The sequence below is a fragment of the Neodiprion lecontei genome, chromosome 5, assembly GCF_021901455.1.
Source record: "Neodiprion lecontei isolate iyNeoLeco1 chromosome 5, iyNeoLeco1.1, whole genome shotgun sequence".
In the NCBI taxonomy this organism is placed as follows: domain Eukaryota; kingdom Metazoa; phylum Arthropoda; class Insecta; order Hymenoptera; family Diprionidae; genus Neodiprion; species Neodiprion lecontei.
In genome coordinates this window covers 11,847,267-11,864,752 of record NC_060264.1, presented here as the reverse complement: position 1 = coordinate 11,864,752, position 17,486 = coordinate 11,847,267, and the positions used below count along the sequence as shown (strand labels likewise).

General features: G+C 35.9%; 3 protein-coding genes across 6 annotated transcripts; 2 read left to right on the top strand and 1 right to left on the bottom strand.

The window, feature by feature from the left end:
* Positions 1-692: 692 nt before the first annotated feature.
* On the bottom strand, positions 693-1,971 carry LOC107216924. Its single transcript, XM_015654260.2, has 3 exons — positions 1,735-1,971; positions 1,375-1,543; positions 693-1,205 (listed from the first exon to the last, which is right to left on the bottom strand). Exons 2-3 carry the CDS (start codon positions 1,407-1,409, stop codon positions 710-712), a joined length of 531 nt encoding a protein of 176 aa, XP_015509746.1. The 5' UTR covers positions 1,410-1,543; positions 1,735-1,971; the 3' UTR covers positions 693-709.
* Positions 1,972-2,207: 236 nt separating this feature from the next.
* LOC107216925 (transcription factor E2F4) lies at positions 2,208-8,473 on the top strand. Of its 3 annotated transcripts, XM_046742019.1 has the most exons (8): positions 2,322-2,458; positions 2,880-2,989; positions 3,407-3,708; positions 5,080-5,350; positions 5,437-5,660; positions 6,008-6,117; positions 6,218-6,265; positions 7,298-8,473. In XM_046742019.1, the coding sequence occupies exons 3-8, from the start codon at positions 3,623-3,625 to the stop codon at positions 7,405-7,407; spliced, it is 849 nt and encodes a 282-aa protein (XP_046597975.1). In that variant the 5' UTR covers positions 2,322-2,458; positions 2,880-2,989; positions 3,407-3,622; the 3' UTR covers positions 7,408-8,473. The 3 variants fall into 3 exon arrangements, with proteins under 3 accessions (XP_015509747.1, XP_046597975.1, XP_046597974.1); XM_015654261.2 differs by lacking the exon at positions 3,407-3,708 and having other exon boundaries at positions 2,208-2,441; XM_046742018.1 differs by lacking the exons at positions 2,322-2,458; positions 3,407-3,708 and adding an exon at positions 2,488-2,629.
* Positions 8,474-10,116: 1,643 nt separating this feature from the next.
* Positions 10,117-13,384, top strand: LOC107216927 (mpv17-like protein). Of its 2 annotated transcripts, none has more exons than XM_046742020.1 (5): positions 10,117-10,460; positions 10,555-10,639; positions 11,012-11,296; positions 12,212-12,343; positions 12,446-13,384. In XM_046742020.1, exons 3-5 carry the CDS (start codon positions 11,039-11,041, stop codon positions 12,683-12,685), a joined length of 630 nt encoding a protein of 209 aa, XP_046597976.1. In that variant the 5' UTR covers positions 10,117-10,460; positions 10,555-10,639; positions 11,012-11,038; the 3' UTR covers positions 12,686-13,384. The 2 variants fall into 2 exon arrangements, with proteins under 2 accessions (XP_046597976.1, XP_015509749.1); XM_015654263.2 differs by having other exon boundaries at positions 10,119-10,460; positions 11,023-11,296.
* Positions 13,385-17,486: the final 4,102 nt, after the last annotated feature.

The window sequence follows — 17,486 nt, the reverse complement described above, 5'->3', positions numbered from 1 at the left end:
TATATCGTTAGACCTAAATAGCATATATTACGCAGTTCAAATCTAGCGCGCATTTTGTGACAACTTTCTGTACAAGATGGCGGAAATTCAATTGTTCAATTGGACGCACGAGCTTACACGTAGAGTATACGGTAATATCCAATCCAGTGTATATATATATCAGTGGTAGCAGCGCAAGGTACAATTTCAGCAGCTTCACTAGTACCGAAACTTATTTTTTTAACCGCACTAAAATAAAATGGGGTAAATTGCATTACTGGATCATTGATGTGGCATAATTATTGATGAAATTAGTCGAGTTATCTCAGCCTCAGCTATAAGGACGGTTTATAATGTCCGTAACCGTAACCGCTTCCGTAGAAGTTTCATTTTGCGTAGAAATTTCAAGACTCGTTTACAACCTCCATAAGGTATGGCCTCGCTGTTGGTTGCATCTGCAACGGATAGCGTTTGAGCTTTTCTTTACGTGCAGAATAATATTTCTAACCTCAAACTGAAGTAAATTTTGCTAATTAATTATGGTTCGTAGTGTGAGCTCAGTTTAAAATGAAACGAAAGCGTTCGTACGCAGTAGCAACTTTAGGGTTAGTAACAGTGTTATATTTTCTGATAAAGAAAAGAAAAAAACAAAGGCGAAAACGGCGTTGGTGGATTCGTCCTATGCTACTCGACAGAAAAGAAAAAGGACAATACAATAACCTATTCAAGTTTATTCAAATTTTTTAAATATACAAGAATCACTATCGTCGCTTTCAATTACATCCATGAGCTCTAGTATGCGTCTCCGTGCCATCTTATTTTTCTTTGATAATTTTTTCATTTGACTGTACAACATCATACAAAAATTCCAATTTATATCAGATTTTGTATCTTGGTCGTTGCTCAAAAAGTGCTGTACGGTTTTCAATGTATCTTTCACCGTTTCGATCAGATCTTCATTGTTGTTTTTTTTCACTTTTTTTCCATTTCCTTCTTGTGGAGGATTCGTTAATGGGACAGTTCGCCTTTTCTTGGGCGGTAAATTCACCTTTCCATTTTCATCTGTTATAATCATGCCGATAGAGTCCTCTTTGTACTGATTTTCATCATTCGAATTTAGAAATTCATACACATCCCAATCATGCGCTGACGGGTCCATATCTGGTTCTTCATCCGAAGACAATGTTTTCTTCTGGGAAGAGCATTGTGGAATATTACCAATTGTCCTGTAAAATAGTCGACGTATAAAACATACATTCAACAATGATCATTAAAGCGAATTTCAGCTGTGAAACATCGTTTTGTCCTTGGTCAATAAATTTGATAGAAAAAGACAATTATGTTTCCAAGATAAAAACAGTCTTAATTTGCTATCAGACGAAAAATGAAACTTACTTTCTTGGTTTGACGTGCAAATCGAGGAATTGCATCGCTTTGAAATAGCTTGATGGCTGCCTGTCGGAAACACCGCCTGCAGCTCCCGATGGTGGACCAATTCTGGCACAGCGCTTTTCCCGTGAAAAACGCTCACGCAACAACTTCCACCTCTTCTCACAATCCTCAGCTACAAAATATCAAGATAACTTTAAGCTTGTATCTTATATTTTTACAACACATTATGAAGAAATATAGTAGTTTGTCGTCAATGAATTTGGGAAAGATTTATTAAATTTGTTATAAAATGTTTTATGTATAAATTTTATACATATATGTTTATATATAAACATACAAAATGAAGTAACCTTAAACACTTACTTGAAATATTCAACTCCCGGGCAATACGGAACCACGTATTGTTTTTTTTTTACCCTATCTTTATAATCACCGCTACTTTTATCATACAAGCACGGGGCTTTTTCAACTAGTCCAATTAATTTCATATCGAAGCTTTCCATTGTTTTGCTTGCTGTCGTATCTTCAATGACTTATTTTTCCTTTCGTTTTGTGTGCTTGGGGGTGGGGAGATGGACGGATATAATCTGCATTCTGATTGGCTGTCCGTAGAAACGCTTCAGTAGAACGTTCAAATTCGGCTAGATTCTACTGAAGCGGATTATACTTAAGCGCCAGCAGACAGCGTTGTAAACCATAGTACGGTTTTTCATATCCTTTAACTTCCTACTGAAGCGGTTACGTTTACGGTTACAGACATTGTAAACCGTGCTATAGGCTCCAATCGGTCCTGCGGCCGTTTCCAGCACATACCTATACGTTTATGTTGCTTCGGTCAAGAAGACGCCCTCTATGATTTAAACCCGAGTTTGAGTTCAGCCAGTCGGTGATGGCGTATCGCGTGCGGCAATTTCGAAGAGGAGTGCGTTTCGTTTTGAAAATTTTGACAACGGCCTTTTAAAATGGCAGACAATCAGCAGAGCAGGTTCGAAAAGTCACTCGGTTTGCTGACGACGCGGTTTGTAACTTTGTTACAAAAGGCGAAAGACGGAGTATTGGACCTGAAAGTGGTGAGCGGCGTCGATACGTAAGCTAGCAAAAAGTCACCGCGAGATCTAGGTTAACTTATTATGAGCATATATGTGTACGTTTTCTGCTGGTGTGGTTCCTCTTGCGGGAATTTTGAAAAAAAAACAACATGACAAAAATGCCAGACAATGTGCAAATCACGAGTTCCAGTTCATGAATTACAATGCGGGTAAATTTTATAAGGGTTTGGAGTTAACCACAGTTGAATACAGAGTTCATAATGAAGAAACTAATCTCGTTAGTTTCCTAACCTGTAACACATTTTTATTGTTGTATGATAGATAAAGCACTCGAAATTTGAATTTATATATTATGAGAATAAAATTTCTGACTGCGTGTGATTATTCAATGGTTATTACATGAAACGTTCAAACTTTTACAAGACTGATACATTAATCTGTGCCAACACTTTCCCTTAGGCCGCTGATATACTGGAGGTGCGACAAAAGAGACGAATATACGACATCACTAATGTACTCGAGGGAATTGGGCTGATTGAGAAAAAAAGCAAGAATAGCATACAATGGAAGTAAGTTTGGACATGATAAATATCATTGCATTATCACTCAAATAGTAAGGCACGGCACAAGCTACTTGCATATTTGTAACAATGTGCACATTTCAATTTCGGGCTTTTAATTTTTCAATGTACATTTGCTCGTTTTGTTTAATATCACTCGAATTTCCGTTTGCTTCAATACATCAATGTTGCTATTGATTTTCAGACTAGAGTATGATTATTTATAAATCATTGATCGAATTATAAGTAATAGAAAAAGCTGTTGGATACACATAAACAAAAACAAAAAGTATTACGATGAAAGTGTACTACAGATATCAAATAGTTTCCAAGTTCAAACATGTCGTAAAGTTCAGAAAATTTCTACTTTATATAGAAATGATGGTCTTGCAATTGTGGTTTAATTAAATGAAAGAGTAATTTCAGAAGAATGGCTGGTTCAATGGGACGGTGCCAAACCACATACCCAACATCTGTAAGGAAATGTGACATATTTGAATGTGATACAATTCAAAAACCATGCTTGAGAGACCGTTTGATTTAAGATTTTGATGATTCTAACACACTGCAATCAGAGATCTTCGCAATCAACATCAAACCCGTCCAGTGATAAGATTTTTCACACCATCCAATTGCTTGATTATGTATCGATTCATAATCACGGCACTTAACGCAAGCCATGGAGTTACCTCAGTTTACTGGATCCTCCCGCTTGATAATGATCCTCGGTACTTGTCTTATACAGTGAATTTTATTTGGTGTTCCAATCCTATGTTGTTTCGTCCAGATTTTTATTTGGTAATAGATTTGGTCATACAAAATTTCAGAGAAAATATTGAAAACTTCGAAAATTTGAAAGAAGTCATTGAATTTTATTCAATTTCATCAATATATTTATTTCATGTAAAAATAACCGTATATTCACCTTGTTAATCCTGATTTTATCGAAAAGCTAAGGAAACTACGTAAAAAATATGCTTCCAAACAATCAATATTTCAATGGTTTGAATCCTCACGCGACCAACGCAACCTGATTTTCGGATTTTTCACAAAAGGTTGCATAAGAAACTGTCATTGAAATGTGTTTTACCGTGGTATAAATTTATGATAATTTGGAGATTAAATTTCTCTAACTTCCACAAGTATTAATGCTAGTGGTTAAGGCTCATGTATATTTATTTCGAATCTTCGTTCACTTATCTTCTTAACAATGAATTTTCAGTGGCAGTTTTTTGTGCAATTTTTTCTGAAGAATCTGGATATCATGGAATCGTTTGGCTGCCTGAGGATAGAGTATTGGAACATTAACTTTTTAGAAACATCATTTTTTTACCTTATTTTTATAGATCTTCAACAAAGTTATGCATACATTCATACGGCTTCAAGAGACTTATCATTTAAAATAGAAATAAAATTGAAATACAGTAGAACCTTGATCATCCGAACCCTCAATTATTTGAACATTGGCGCGAAAGATACATTGTTGCTCGCTGCCACCGCCGTGAGCAACAATGTATCTTCGCGAAAATCGCGGGCATGCAAAAACGCGTTACAGACGTTCGTTGATATAAAATTGACGATGTCATAAAAAAATATAAACAAAGGCATTCGAGTTTTTTCAGGTGTTTAAAATACATGCATACACACACGCACGCGCACACACACGCACACACATATATTTCAACGTTACTATGTATGTCAAATCTTAATATATATATGTATGTACTGTTTTTGTGTAAAAATGTGTTGTTTGTGATCTCAATCCAAAAAACCCACGGTTCGATTATCCGAACTAGTCTCTGTCCCAATTCGTTCGGATAATCGAGTTTCTACTATATCTTCATCAGGTTTATAGAAAAATACTTTTAAGAAATATCCCTTTTTTACAGAACTCCAAATCTACCAACCCTTCAGAGTTAAATGTATACAGGAATTTTGTAGTTATGCTTCAATACTTGTTGCTGATGATGATGCCGCATTTAATTTTTGCCCTGAACCTCTTTCTTCATTGGCCATTGCTCTTTTCGAATTTACCATCTAATATTCATTACACTGATGAATTAATGATTATGGTATTACAAAATTTAACGTATCATCAGAGGTGCTGGACCTGGGTGTAACACACAAGAAGTTGGTGAAAAGCTGACCGAACTGAAGGATGAAATCAAGAAACTAGAGGAACACGAACAGTTGTTGGACACGCATACCCAGTGGATTCAACAGAGTGTAAAGAACATCGAATGTGATTTAACAAATAAGAGATACGCTTACCTCACGTATGAGGATGTCAAGAAAAAGTTTCAGAATGAAGTTGTGTTGGGTATTCAAGCTCCACCGGACACATTACTCAATGTACCAAATATTGCAAAGGTAAAGAGGAGCGAAATGAAAAAAATGTAGTAAATATGGCTGTAAAATTTATAATTTAACTGTTGGTCCTCTGTTTTGACATTCAGTTAATAGAAGAGAATCTTGATGAAATTAAGAATCCTAATTACGAGATATCCATGAAGAGTGCATCGGAAGAAATTAAGGTGTACATGATTCAGCCAGAGCTCGCTGAATGTTATGACAACAAAGTACTTGAGGCCAGACTTCGAGAAGAATCTAAAGGTACTAAGAGGGAAAAGGATGGAGATGATAAGAAGGAGGAATCCAAGCCAAAGAGAAAAGTTGGAAGGTAAAACATAAGGCATTTAAATATTATTAATTAAAAAAATGAGTTGAAGAAAGGTACTGCGCCGCTTTCGCATCAGAACCGGTGAGTTCACGTTTCTGACCTGCAAAAGGCGAAAAATAATGATGAGGGTCTTATTTGGGGGATGGAAAGTCGTAAATTTAGGCTTGTTCAATTGGATCAGACCCTACAAATATCCTCTATAGAAATTTTATTCATTGATCACAAATCTTGTTCCCTGTGTAGGTTTTTATCAACTGGAATTGAAGAGAAATCTTCAATACAATGTTTCTTGCAAATCAATTGCCTGAGATGCAAATTAAAACTAATTCCATTTTGCTTCTGTTCAGGCCACCTAGAGGGGCTGGGAAAGTAGACCCTGTATTATCAGACGAAGACGAGGAAGAGGATCCAGAATTACTCGAAGCGAAAATTATACTCAGCGATGTAGCAACGTCAGGTAAAATATACTTAAACACAAAATATTCATATCGTTTAAAATGTCCTGAATTTTATTCATTTCATCACTTGTGTTTTCATTTGTTTTTGTGTTTTCTTAGACATTGTCAGAACAGATTTGGACCTACTGGACGAGTTTTATTCAGATTGTAAGTTTATATTGTCGTTTTTAATTTTTACTACATCTACTACACAACTGTAAATGATTTATTATGTCTTCTTATTTGCCATTCTCGAAGTCGCTTATGAAGTTTTTGTTTCGATAAAGTAATTTATAGATCTTCTGAAACCCATAGTATTATAAGCCATATTTATTTTATGATTAAACCTGATGTCAGTATATGTCAAATAATTCTTCCTTTTGGCTTTTGCATCTACAAAAGAAAGGCAAACTCACCAATTTTGCGAGCATTGGAATGAAAATTTCGTATGAGTTATTTCATGTCAAGCCGGACACTTTGCGAGTAAAATATCGATTGACAGTTTTAATTTTCCTGAGACTTTTTTGTGTATGCTTTCAATGAACAAATGAGAGGTGTTTAACTGCAAAAATTGGTATCTGTATTTTTGATTATGTAATACGTCAAATTTCAATTTTATTTCAAACGCTATTTTCTAGCAGCTATATCTATCAAAGTAGTTAAGATAATTGAACAAACAAAGAGGCATCGGGTTTTGAAGTAATATAATATAATTTCTTTTTAATACCAATCTGCTGTAAACTTGATTATCTGAATTCTTCGACCATGCTCTTCTTTGTCGATTGCCAATTTTTAAATCTTGAAAAAAAAAATTGTATTCATTTACTAAATATACATTGATCATACTGGTATAAACCACGATGTAGTATTCGTTTTTAAATTACCGTTTGAAAAAAAATTATATGGCATGAGTTTGAAAGGTATTTCATGCACTGTTCGATACCTGTATTTTTCACACTAGAAGGTAAATGTGGGTATCAAATTTGAAATTTAATATTGTCTTAACATAGAAAATATGGATATTACATTTTTTTCGTCAAACGGGGCATAACTCGCGTATAAAAATGATTACTTCTCTTCATTTTCGTGTCAAGATTTCGAAACATCTAAACATCAGTTATTGAGTTTTTTTCAAGTTGAAAACATCAATTACAATATCCAACTTCATGTTAAAGTTTTTGTTTACATATATTTTTACAGTTTGCGGACCTTTGGTGAGACTCAGTCCACCACCGGGAGAGAAGGACTATCATTTTCATCTTAGTGAAAACGAAGGACTCTGTGACTTGTTTGACATAGTTGCAAACTGACGGCAATACATTAAAAAAAAATAGTTTATGGCTCCGCGGTATCGTGAAGTTCAATTTTCAGGTGTTTTTACGCCTGATGAATAAATTGATGTGAATTGGATTTGACAATAATGCGTCATACCCGTAATCACACTAGATCATTGTCGACCACCCTGTATTGATATACATGTATATAATATATATATATACATATATATATATAAAATCACGTAGGTAATATGTATAATTGAGTAATGAAAATTGCGGGCCAATGCAAAATTATTGGCTCTGATACCTTAATTAAATGGCTATATTGTGAAGTACCTTTTTTGGCGTATTACATACGTGAAAATAACTGCCAGTTAGCGATGTCTATTTTTAGGCAATAGATTCACACGCTGTAATGTTTGCTTGGCTACACTCACAAGAATTCCACGTGTCTTATGTTAGTAAGGATTAGTGATTAGCATCCTTTAACCTGGGATGCTAGGTAAAGTATTACCTAATATCGTATCTTCACAATTTGTATAGCAATGCCTGGGTTCATGAATAACGTGACACACTTTGTTAGCGCCATTGATTTAGTTTACGAAATCTAGGAAGGCTATGTTATGAAATTTTTAAGTATTTTATAAGAGAAAACAACCCCCTGTGTAACGATGACGACAAAAAGGTATACCTGTCTGTCTTATATACATTTTCGAGTTTTTACCTGTTAAATTTGCTAACTAGCTCATGTACACCTGAGTAAAGTCGACTCTGCCTTACTGCTGCCTAATTTTAGTAGGTTGGAAATAGGGTTGGCTGCACTGGTGTCTAACATACGCGCACATTGAACAACAGATGCCGCGCCAGTTCGATGAGGCGCTGCCAGAGCCAGCCGTATTTCTCACCCACTGAACTGAAAGGGTCAGAATTTACTACTCGGGTCTGCATACAATGTGTATGTGCTAACGAGATCATATAAGGTGCATACAGATGTACGAAACAACATTGTGTTGCTGTTTTATCTATTATACAAATAGAGTGTAAGACAAAACGAAAATAGAATGTCTTTTTATAAAATAAACTTCGAAATATGACCAGATTTTAGATCAGTCGGACCATAAAATTATTTTCTTCCTATCCTTGTAACAACACACCTTATATCCTATATTTGCGACGTATTATTGAAAGCAAGGTCAATCTGTGCTTCAAACTTGTAAGAGATTTTTTCAAGAATCAAACCTCTAACGAATTCATTATTGCTATTATTTTGCGAATGGCTTACAGACAAAATAATGAGGTAGTACAATTCTGTTTATTACAGGTGCATGATTACTGGAAAACTCGAATTTCTGTATTCTAAAATTCATTATAGCAGTGTTTCTCGATCATTGTTGTATCCAATTCTTATTCTTGATTAAGAAAAATTTCTGTGATTCACTCAATGGAAACAAATTTCCCAATTGAAACAGGATTCATTTTTCATCGTTCGTGTTCACGTGGAATAGTGGTCAAAGTCCGACGACGGGACACAACAGAGCGAACTTTGACTTCTGTGGCAACCCTGGAGGAAATAATTTTTACGCCCAACTACGAATTTGATTTTACGATTGAGCGCAATTGAGCGATCGTTTGTTTTATATCAAATGCTGAAATGGATATAATTTGTTGTAAAAATCATAGCATTGCTCGTTTAGTAAACTAACAAATGTTAATTTTTTCATGAGATTCACCTATTTAATTGGCATGAGATGAGTTCATAAATATACGACAGATTCTCTAAATGCATCTAGATAGTACTTACGATCAGAAGATGAGACCTTTAGTCTCTAGACGTAGACTCGAGGTTAAATTCTGCTAGATACTTGACCTGTCCGCAATAAGTTTTCCTTGTGAGAGAGATGAAACATCTGACGGTTGTTCAAAAATAATATTTCATACTTTCTTATGCATATTTGTAATATTATCGATCTAAATCGAATTCTAAAATTGTCGATCATTACAATTTTTTGTGAAAATGCATACTCTTTATGAGACTTTATGGAGTTTATGAAAAGTTGTACTTTCCAGTTAAATTCTTAGAATACGTGAAAAAAAAATGGATATTTGGATCCGAAATTGTAATTATTTTTCACCGAAAATTGAAGATTTGCATAATTTTTTGTAGAAACTGGTAGTTTTTTTAATAAAATTCCACAAGTTTCTACGAAACTAAATTTATTTTGTTTTTTATGGGAAATTATAATTAACTTTTTTTGTAAATCGTAGATTTTTACAACTTTTCGTAGAAATTCGTAGTTTTATATGCAAAATACTACAATTTTCGATGATTTTTCACAACCTCATTCTCTACGATTTTTTACGACTATTTTCTACAGTGTTCGATGAACTGCCTTTTATCGTAGTTGGCGTAGAAATCATTTTCACCAAGGGAATGCATAAATGCATTATGGTTGCTGAATGAACTGCATGTCTTCGGTTATTCATTTACAGATCAAAATGTTTTGTTAACTTAGTACGTTTCATTTTCTTCAACGTTAACCATGATGCACCTACGACGTTTCCGCGATCAAGAGTTAAAGGGACGAATAATTAAAACTCGCCACGCAAAAAACCGCGCTTTGATCACTTATACCGCTCGATCGCGGCGGCAGGCGGCGGCGGGATGGGAGGTGCGAGGTGCAGCGCATGCCAACACCAATAACAGCCTTGAATACGCTACTTATTGGCGTTGTCTATATGCCAATATGAGTGTTTGCGCTTTCGCGCTCGCCGCGCGATCGTCAGCTCATTGAGTGAGCAGACAGTGTCCGAGACTCGTACCAGACTCGAGCCATTCAAGACAAAATTTCAGTGTCTATTCGTCCGCGACAGTTGCCAAAAGAGTAGTTAGGCATATTATTCAAGGGCGATTAAATCGAGCTTACTGTGTCATCATCATACCGGATGCGATATTCACAGCAACGCGAAGGTCTGCTGTAGAACGCTACAGAATACGTATATTTGACAGTGATCTAACTTCATGTGACCGTCAACTTGGAGTGTTTCAAAGTTCAACGTGTATCTTTCCGATAATCGTTGAGCACAAGGTAAAACGGAACATCGTGATTTACGTATTTCATGACATTGCGAAAACATGTCACTCAAGTTATCTACGTAATGCATTTTTCAATCATGTTTTAGTTTTCAACAACGGGGTGCGTTACGTGATGACACGCGTTTGGGATATGCAAAGTTGACGTAACTTTGCGACGCTTCAAGCGTGTTTGTAAGTTATAGGATACTCGACGAGTAATAAACCTACATAGGTCATGTATATTTTTTAAATTCTGATAAGCAATCAATGTAACAGAATAGTAATTATCTTGGTCTGCAGTTGAATGGAACTTATTACATACTTGTGCAATTTCATGATTACTTAAACGATATTCATATGTTTTTGTAACATGCACGTACTTGTTACATGTATATTACCTATGGCACTTTATTTCAAACTGTGAAGGAAAAAAGAATCTGAGTTATTATATGTATATGAGTTATACAGTCGAAGTCAAACATATAATCGCTTGATAGTCTTTAAAGATTACCTATCAGTAATTGAGGTCCTGCCATGAAATTATTTGACACATAATTCGAAAAGATTTGTTTCAGAGTCTAAATATTAAAGATGAGGGTCATTTTGTTAAAATTCCGTGAGATCACTACCAAATATCCGATTATCCGTGGAATGGCATCATACACGGTAATATGGCCAGCAGCGAGTTTGCTTCAACAAAAGTTCATTAGTAATCAAGAATTGAACTACATGCAAGCACTGAGATTCAGCTTGTATGGCGGATTCTTTGTTGCACCGACCCTTTTTTGTTGGATCAAATTTGCCTCGTATATCTGGCCGAAGAATGACCTAAAGTCTGGAATTGTGAAGGTAAAATTCATAGCATAATTGTCAGTTTGTTCATACTTGAAACAGAAATTATCTTATTCATATAAAGTAATGGTGAAATTTATAAATTTGAAAAACTTGGGTTTGTTGAATATTTGGTACACAGTTAAGAAATTATTCATTATGGAAAAAAAATTTTGAAATAAATTTTGCGTTTCCAGTACGATTTTTATTAAACAATAGCAAGGTAAAGTCAAGAATTTAAAATTGTATTTTGTATGGTCACTGTTTAACTGAATCATCCACCAATCATCATGCACTTATCCTAATACCCACTTGGTGCATTTATAATTGTGGTTGGCAAATGCAGCTAAGTAAGTTCATGGGAATTCCAAAACCATTGAACATTGGGAAGTTATTCCATCTCAATTAATAATGTGATTGAAAAACTGGCGTATACAGAGATCGACCGCAGTACCCACATTACGAAGTATAGTCAATTCCTAGTCATCGCTGCTCATCATATGTCAATACTAACTAACTAAAATATCTTTTTTACTCTTTGAACTAAGGTAGATGTACCACTTTTGACTACCATCGTACCAAATGTGGCCTGACTGTCAATAGTACCATTTGTATAGTACCATATCCATACCATATAAAAAAAAATGCCTTGCCATAAACGGCATAAATGTCTTTAGATGACTTTGAGAGCTAAAATTCTGATTTTAAAACAATTGAATAGTCAAAAACTACACTGACATTTACTGCCCAAAATGTTCTTTTGATTGAATCAATAACTGAATAGATTCTTAGTACTAGAAATAATTGAACCGCTTTACACCACCAGAAATGGTTTACATGCTACGAACGTTACCTCTGCCCTATGCCTTATCATGACCATGATTGACTGTTTAGGTAAATTTCACTTTGAAAATTTTATGGTGTTTTGAACAGGCTCTTGTAGAACAAGTTTCTTATGGTCCAGCTGCTATGTGCTGTTTCTTCTTTGGTATTAACCTACTAGAATTCAAGCCTATTTCGGAATGTGTAGAAGAGGTCAAACAGAAGTTTTGGCCCACGTGGAAGGTAAAATTTATTACTATTATATCTATTCCAGAATTTCATTGAGATCTTATTTTTAATTTCTGTTTTATTTCTCTTATTATCGTAAACGATTATCTCTTTCAGACTGGAATATGTGTATGGCCCATACTTCAAACCATCAATTTTACCCTCATCCCAGAAAGAAATCGTGTAGTCTATGTAAGTGTTTGCAGTTTAATGTGGACATCATTTCTTGCCTACATGAAGTCTTTGGAAAAAAGTCAACTTACAAATAATAATAAATTAGAAATCGATCCTATTGAAACAAAGCAGCATGATCAACAGTCACAGGATAAGACCAAGACTGCTTTCATGCCTCATTGACATTGAAATTACTTAGGAATAAAAAAATTAATTTCTTTAGACGTTGGCATGCATGTTTATACTTCCTGCAGCATTTTATAGAAATTTCTAAGAACAGTTTTGTCACGAATCAGTAAAGTCTTTCAAACTATTAGTCTGATCACTAAAAATACTCTGTACCCTGTGACATCATAGATTTCATATCGCTATACAAATGAATGTGCCTATAATTGGATGAAACTTCAATTGCGACATTTGATACATGTATCTTTCCTTTTTTTTTGGACACAACACAGTTAGGCATACAATATTTGCATGGTATTAGATTTATAACTTTACAGGTACTAGAAATAGCCCAAATTAAGTATAGAAACAGTAATGCGTGTTATCTGAACTGTTGATACACTTGTTAGCATCGATACTTGTCATGTATGAAAATAGCGAAAGCATGAGACTCATTTGTATAAAATATAACTATCCACTAGTTTAATTTCGGATTAGTACTACAAGTTCTGTAGACGTCTGATGAAATTTCTATATCACTAACTAGGTATTCAAATTGAATTATTTCTTTTAAGTAAAAATACTGCTGATAATCGAAGATTAGTCTTATATGAATCTCAACACAAAACATGTACATATTTCGCCGAAATTGTTGACGATTGTTAATTTATTACATAAGTTGAGTGGAAATAATATAAAGTTTGAAAATTCCTGTTACATGCGGCTTTTATACTGGAATTATTCTTTGAATCCCAGAATGTTTTTGTAACAGAAATCCGAACAATACGAAATAACATTTATAAGAATAAAGTAGTAAGGTGTTGAAGATGTACAGAAGTCAGGAAGTAATAAGGAGACGGAACTCCGGCAAACAAAGTCTGGCCAGATTTCAGCGCACGGTTCCTTAGTACAACGTTTTGCCGCATTTAGCGCCGTCGATGTTCGATCCATGGAGACTAGAGGTAAGGAGACCGAACGCATATGGCGGAATCGTCGAAAAGTGGTTCGTGAAAGCTATGAAAGATCTTGTAGTTCGGGATGTATTCGCAAGCGATACCAGCGCCTGGTTACGAATAAAATACATACGTGAGGATCGACGATTCAAAATCACTGCGCTGACGAAGCCCGCAGTGGTAGCGTTACCCGGCGGTTACAGTCCGCGGATCGTTCATCACTTTCACCGACCATTTGGCTAGCATTACGTTCGGACTTCTTACCTCTAGTCTCCATGCAAATGTCTATGAATAACTTGATAGCGCCTTGTAATGGCCAGTATTGGTGTGATGTCGGAACGGTACCTGGTGGAAATTTCCAGATGTTAGACACCGGAATCATTCACACAGCTACAGTTAGACTCACATCAGTAGTTTGGGTCACCAATTACCGATAAAGTATTGAAATACACCGGACAACGGGCATTCTGTCGCTCTAATCGAACGAACCGAGGAAGGAATAATTATTGGATAAAAGATTTAATTAATTGGCTTACCTCTTGAGATTACTCTGGATATGATGACTTGCAGCGTAGATTGGTGAGAGGATTTAACGGAATAACTGATTCTAATATATTTGGATACTTTGATTAGCTTGGATTTATTTTATAAGTTCAATATTTCAAGTCACAAAACCGGAGTTACACAGTGTAAGATCTTAAATTAATATGACAAAATGGAGCTGAAAGCTCGCTGGACTTTTGGGCAGAGTAACGTTGTATGAAAAGTTTAAATGCAAAAGGCAAAAGGATTTTACCGCGAGACTGTACCGGAACAAGATGACGAATCTGGTGGTAGAAACCAAGAGGACGATCCGATGATCGGTCGCCGTTTTTATAGGTGTCGATCGTTGCGCAGAACGATGCCCTTCTTTAGATTTTGTCAACTTTTGCGCACCTCCCCCTTTTTCTAGGAATTATAATTAGGGCACGACATCTCCGCCGCATGCACGCCTGTGATCTTAGTTCTTTAGCTATTACTATATTGCAAGCTTTTACATATGGTATAACGCTGCACTGGTGCGGTGGTGTAGGTGCGGGGTCGTTGTTCTGTAATTTTCCATTCTGCGTGGGCTTTGTTGTTGGGGCGCAAGACCCCCTTGGCCCCTCGGCTACCGTACTTCTTCCCCCCGTCTCGTGCTTTCGGCAGCTATTTCCTAATATGGTAATCGCAGTGCGTATGCGCTAGTGGTGACCCATGTTTCGTGGTGTATGTTAGTGCCGCGTGCATTTTCGGGGTCACGATGCGCTGAATTCTAGTTCCTGTTTACTTTTTGAATATTCCTACTATCCTGTTCGTTACAAAGTCTATATATTAAGATTGTCATATTGGTTACTCGCCGTTTGTTGGTTTTATAGCGTGTATCTATACATATAAAATTACATATGTATTATAATTGATTACTGTCGTTATTCACCTGGAGTACAATAGCGATTGTTTATGAGACATAGTTGCTATTTGCTTAACATTATTAGAATCGCGCTGCTGCGAATATTCTTAGGTGTTTGTGTTATAACTATCCTAACAGATTTAGGGTATTTAACAATTTGATAATTCATAGTTTTAGAGCAGATTCACATGTGTGCTTTCGTGTATAATTCTCTTTTGTAATTATTAATTCTGATATTGATATAAATCGGCTTGGAAGCTTCTAGAACGTTTTTCTTATGTTTGTTGGTTGCCTGTTATTGGGCGTTGCCACGTATGCATCTTTGAGTTTATTGTGAGTTGATTTAGCTTCGATCGTTTCGTCGGTAAGTTTCCTAATGTGTTCTCTAGATGAAGCTCTGGATGGCTCCACATTGGAGATCTGCATTGCCTTCAAAACGTTGCGCGTGTTGCCTACAATACGGCGTTACGGAGGACGGTATAGTTCATGCTGGATAATTAGTATTCACGGTTTTGAAGGTTTTGCAGTCTCTGGTTTTATGGATTATTGGAGCAGTGCTATCTTTACATTATATTGGTTATACATTCATCTATGGTTTTACAGTCTTCTATACTCCAGGCTATATGGTATAGCGTAAGTTGCTTATAGTATATCTCTCAGCTTCGAATGCACAAATGGCATTGTCGGTTGCTATATAATAATTGGATATAATCGTGTTAGTTAATTATGGTATTAATATGATAGTGATATATAATAACGTATAATAATATTATAGCTCTTTGTAGTGCGAAGATCTCGTAACATGGTTTTTAAGCTTTGGTTAGTGAATGTCATAGTTATTTCCATCTAGGGATATTCCAAATAGTTGGACAGTTGTTTTAATTCCTTATGGTTACAAGATTCTCGTATTCCGAGTTTGGTTAGTTGATAAAAGTAACATGCAGTAGTAATAGTCGATAAAACATACGGACGTTCCGGTCGGATGTTACAGTGGCAAAAAATATTTGGACAATAACGCGGCTACCCCCACCACTCAAATTTCAGTTCGTTGTAAGACCTGTATGTAAGACCATGGTCACAACCAGCCCCCCGACACTCGCCACTGTTCGTATACTAAAAAATTGTACGCGTCTTGTCCCCATTTTTTAGTTCCTCTACGTGGCGCTAGTAGACTTCTGACACGCTCGCTGCCGTCGCTGACCGCGCGCAAGCTCGTCAGGTAACTACTAGCGCCACTAGTGGTGAAAATTAGCGACAGAATCGAGGGACATTTTGCGAACCACTTTTAGCAGCGTGTGTCAGGGGGCTGGTCACAACAATAACAGCACGATGAGCACAATAATTTAAGGGAAGGCCGAGGTTATGTTGGCCTGCCTCGCTCCTCGCCACGGTGTAAGAATAAGAGGTAGTCTGACTGCCCCATACTCCCTGTGTTATTATGTCTTAGTACGGCGGAAATCCACCAGGGACCTCAGGTGTCGGTGAGGATGAGGTAAACAATAATGGCGGCGATATAGCAGACAGTATTCACGAAAGTTTGACGTTCGCATACGGAAAATCAAATTTGCTGTTGAAGATTACATAGGTACATTAATATTTGACAAATGAAAATAATTGTACGATGAATGTACATGACTGTAGCTACAATATATTAATGAAAATGTAATGCATGATGAATCGAAAGACCAAAGATCAAATAAAATTCCATCAGTACGCTTTCATGATAAAAAGAAAACGGTAATGACACTGAATCAATCATGCAAAGGATGCACAATAATAAATGTGTGGTGTAATAATATAGTAATTACGCATTATATATAATATTATTATTATTACATTAAAATATTTCATAAATTTTATGTGGCTTTTTATACGTAGAGTATAGTTTGGCTTGTTTCTTTTTTACCTTACTAGTCTTTACCATTTCCCGACTTTTTGTTTTAGTTGGTTGACGCATCCTCATGACTGTATAGTACTGTAGACAGTATACAATGACATCTTCCTTATGCAAATCACATGGAAACGAGAACTTACAATCTATTAGAGAATCATCAACTGTCACCTGTTACAAATTAGGTACGCCATATTGAAATGATTTTCGCTTATAAAATAACTGAATTTAAGATCGACTCTAAATTCTTTCACAGCACTGGATCACTTTTGAAATACAATAGGATCCTTGGTAGCATGAAACAAGGAGATTGTTTCGTCAGCTTCTAAACATCCGCTCCGACAATCGGGAAACAACAATTCACCATTTTTTGTCTTTTGAGTAAACGACAGAGACTCAATCGTCGGTCCCGGATTGCCTCTCAACTTTCGTAAATACTGTGTGGTTAAATCGCCGCCATTATTGTTTACCTCATCCGCACCATAGACTTATAAAGATAGACTGAGCTCTCTTATGAGTCGCTTGAAGCAAACATTTAAAGGACAT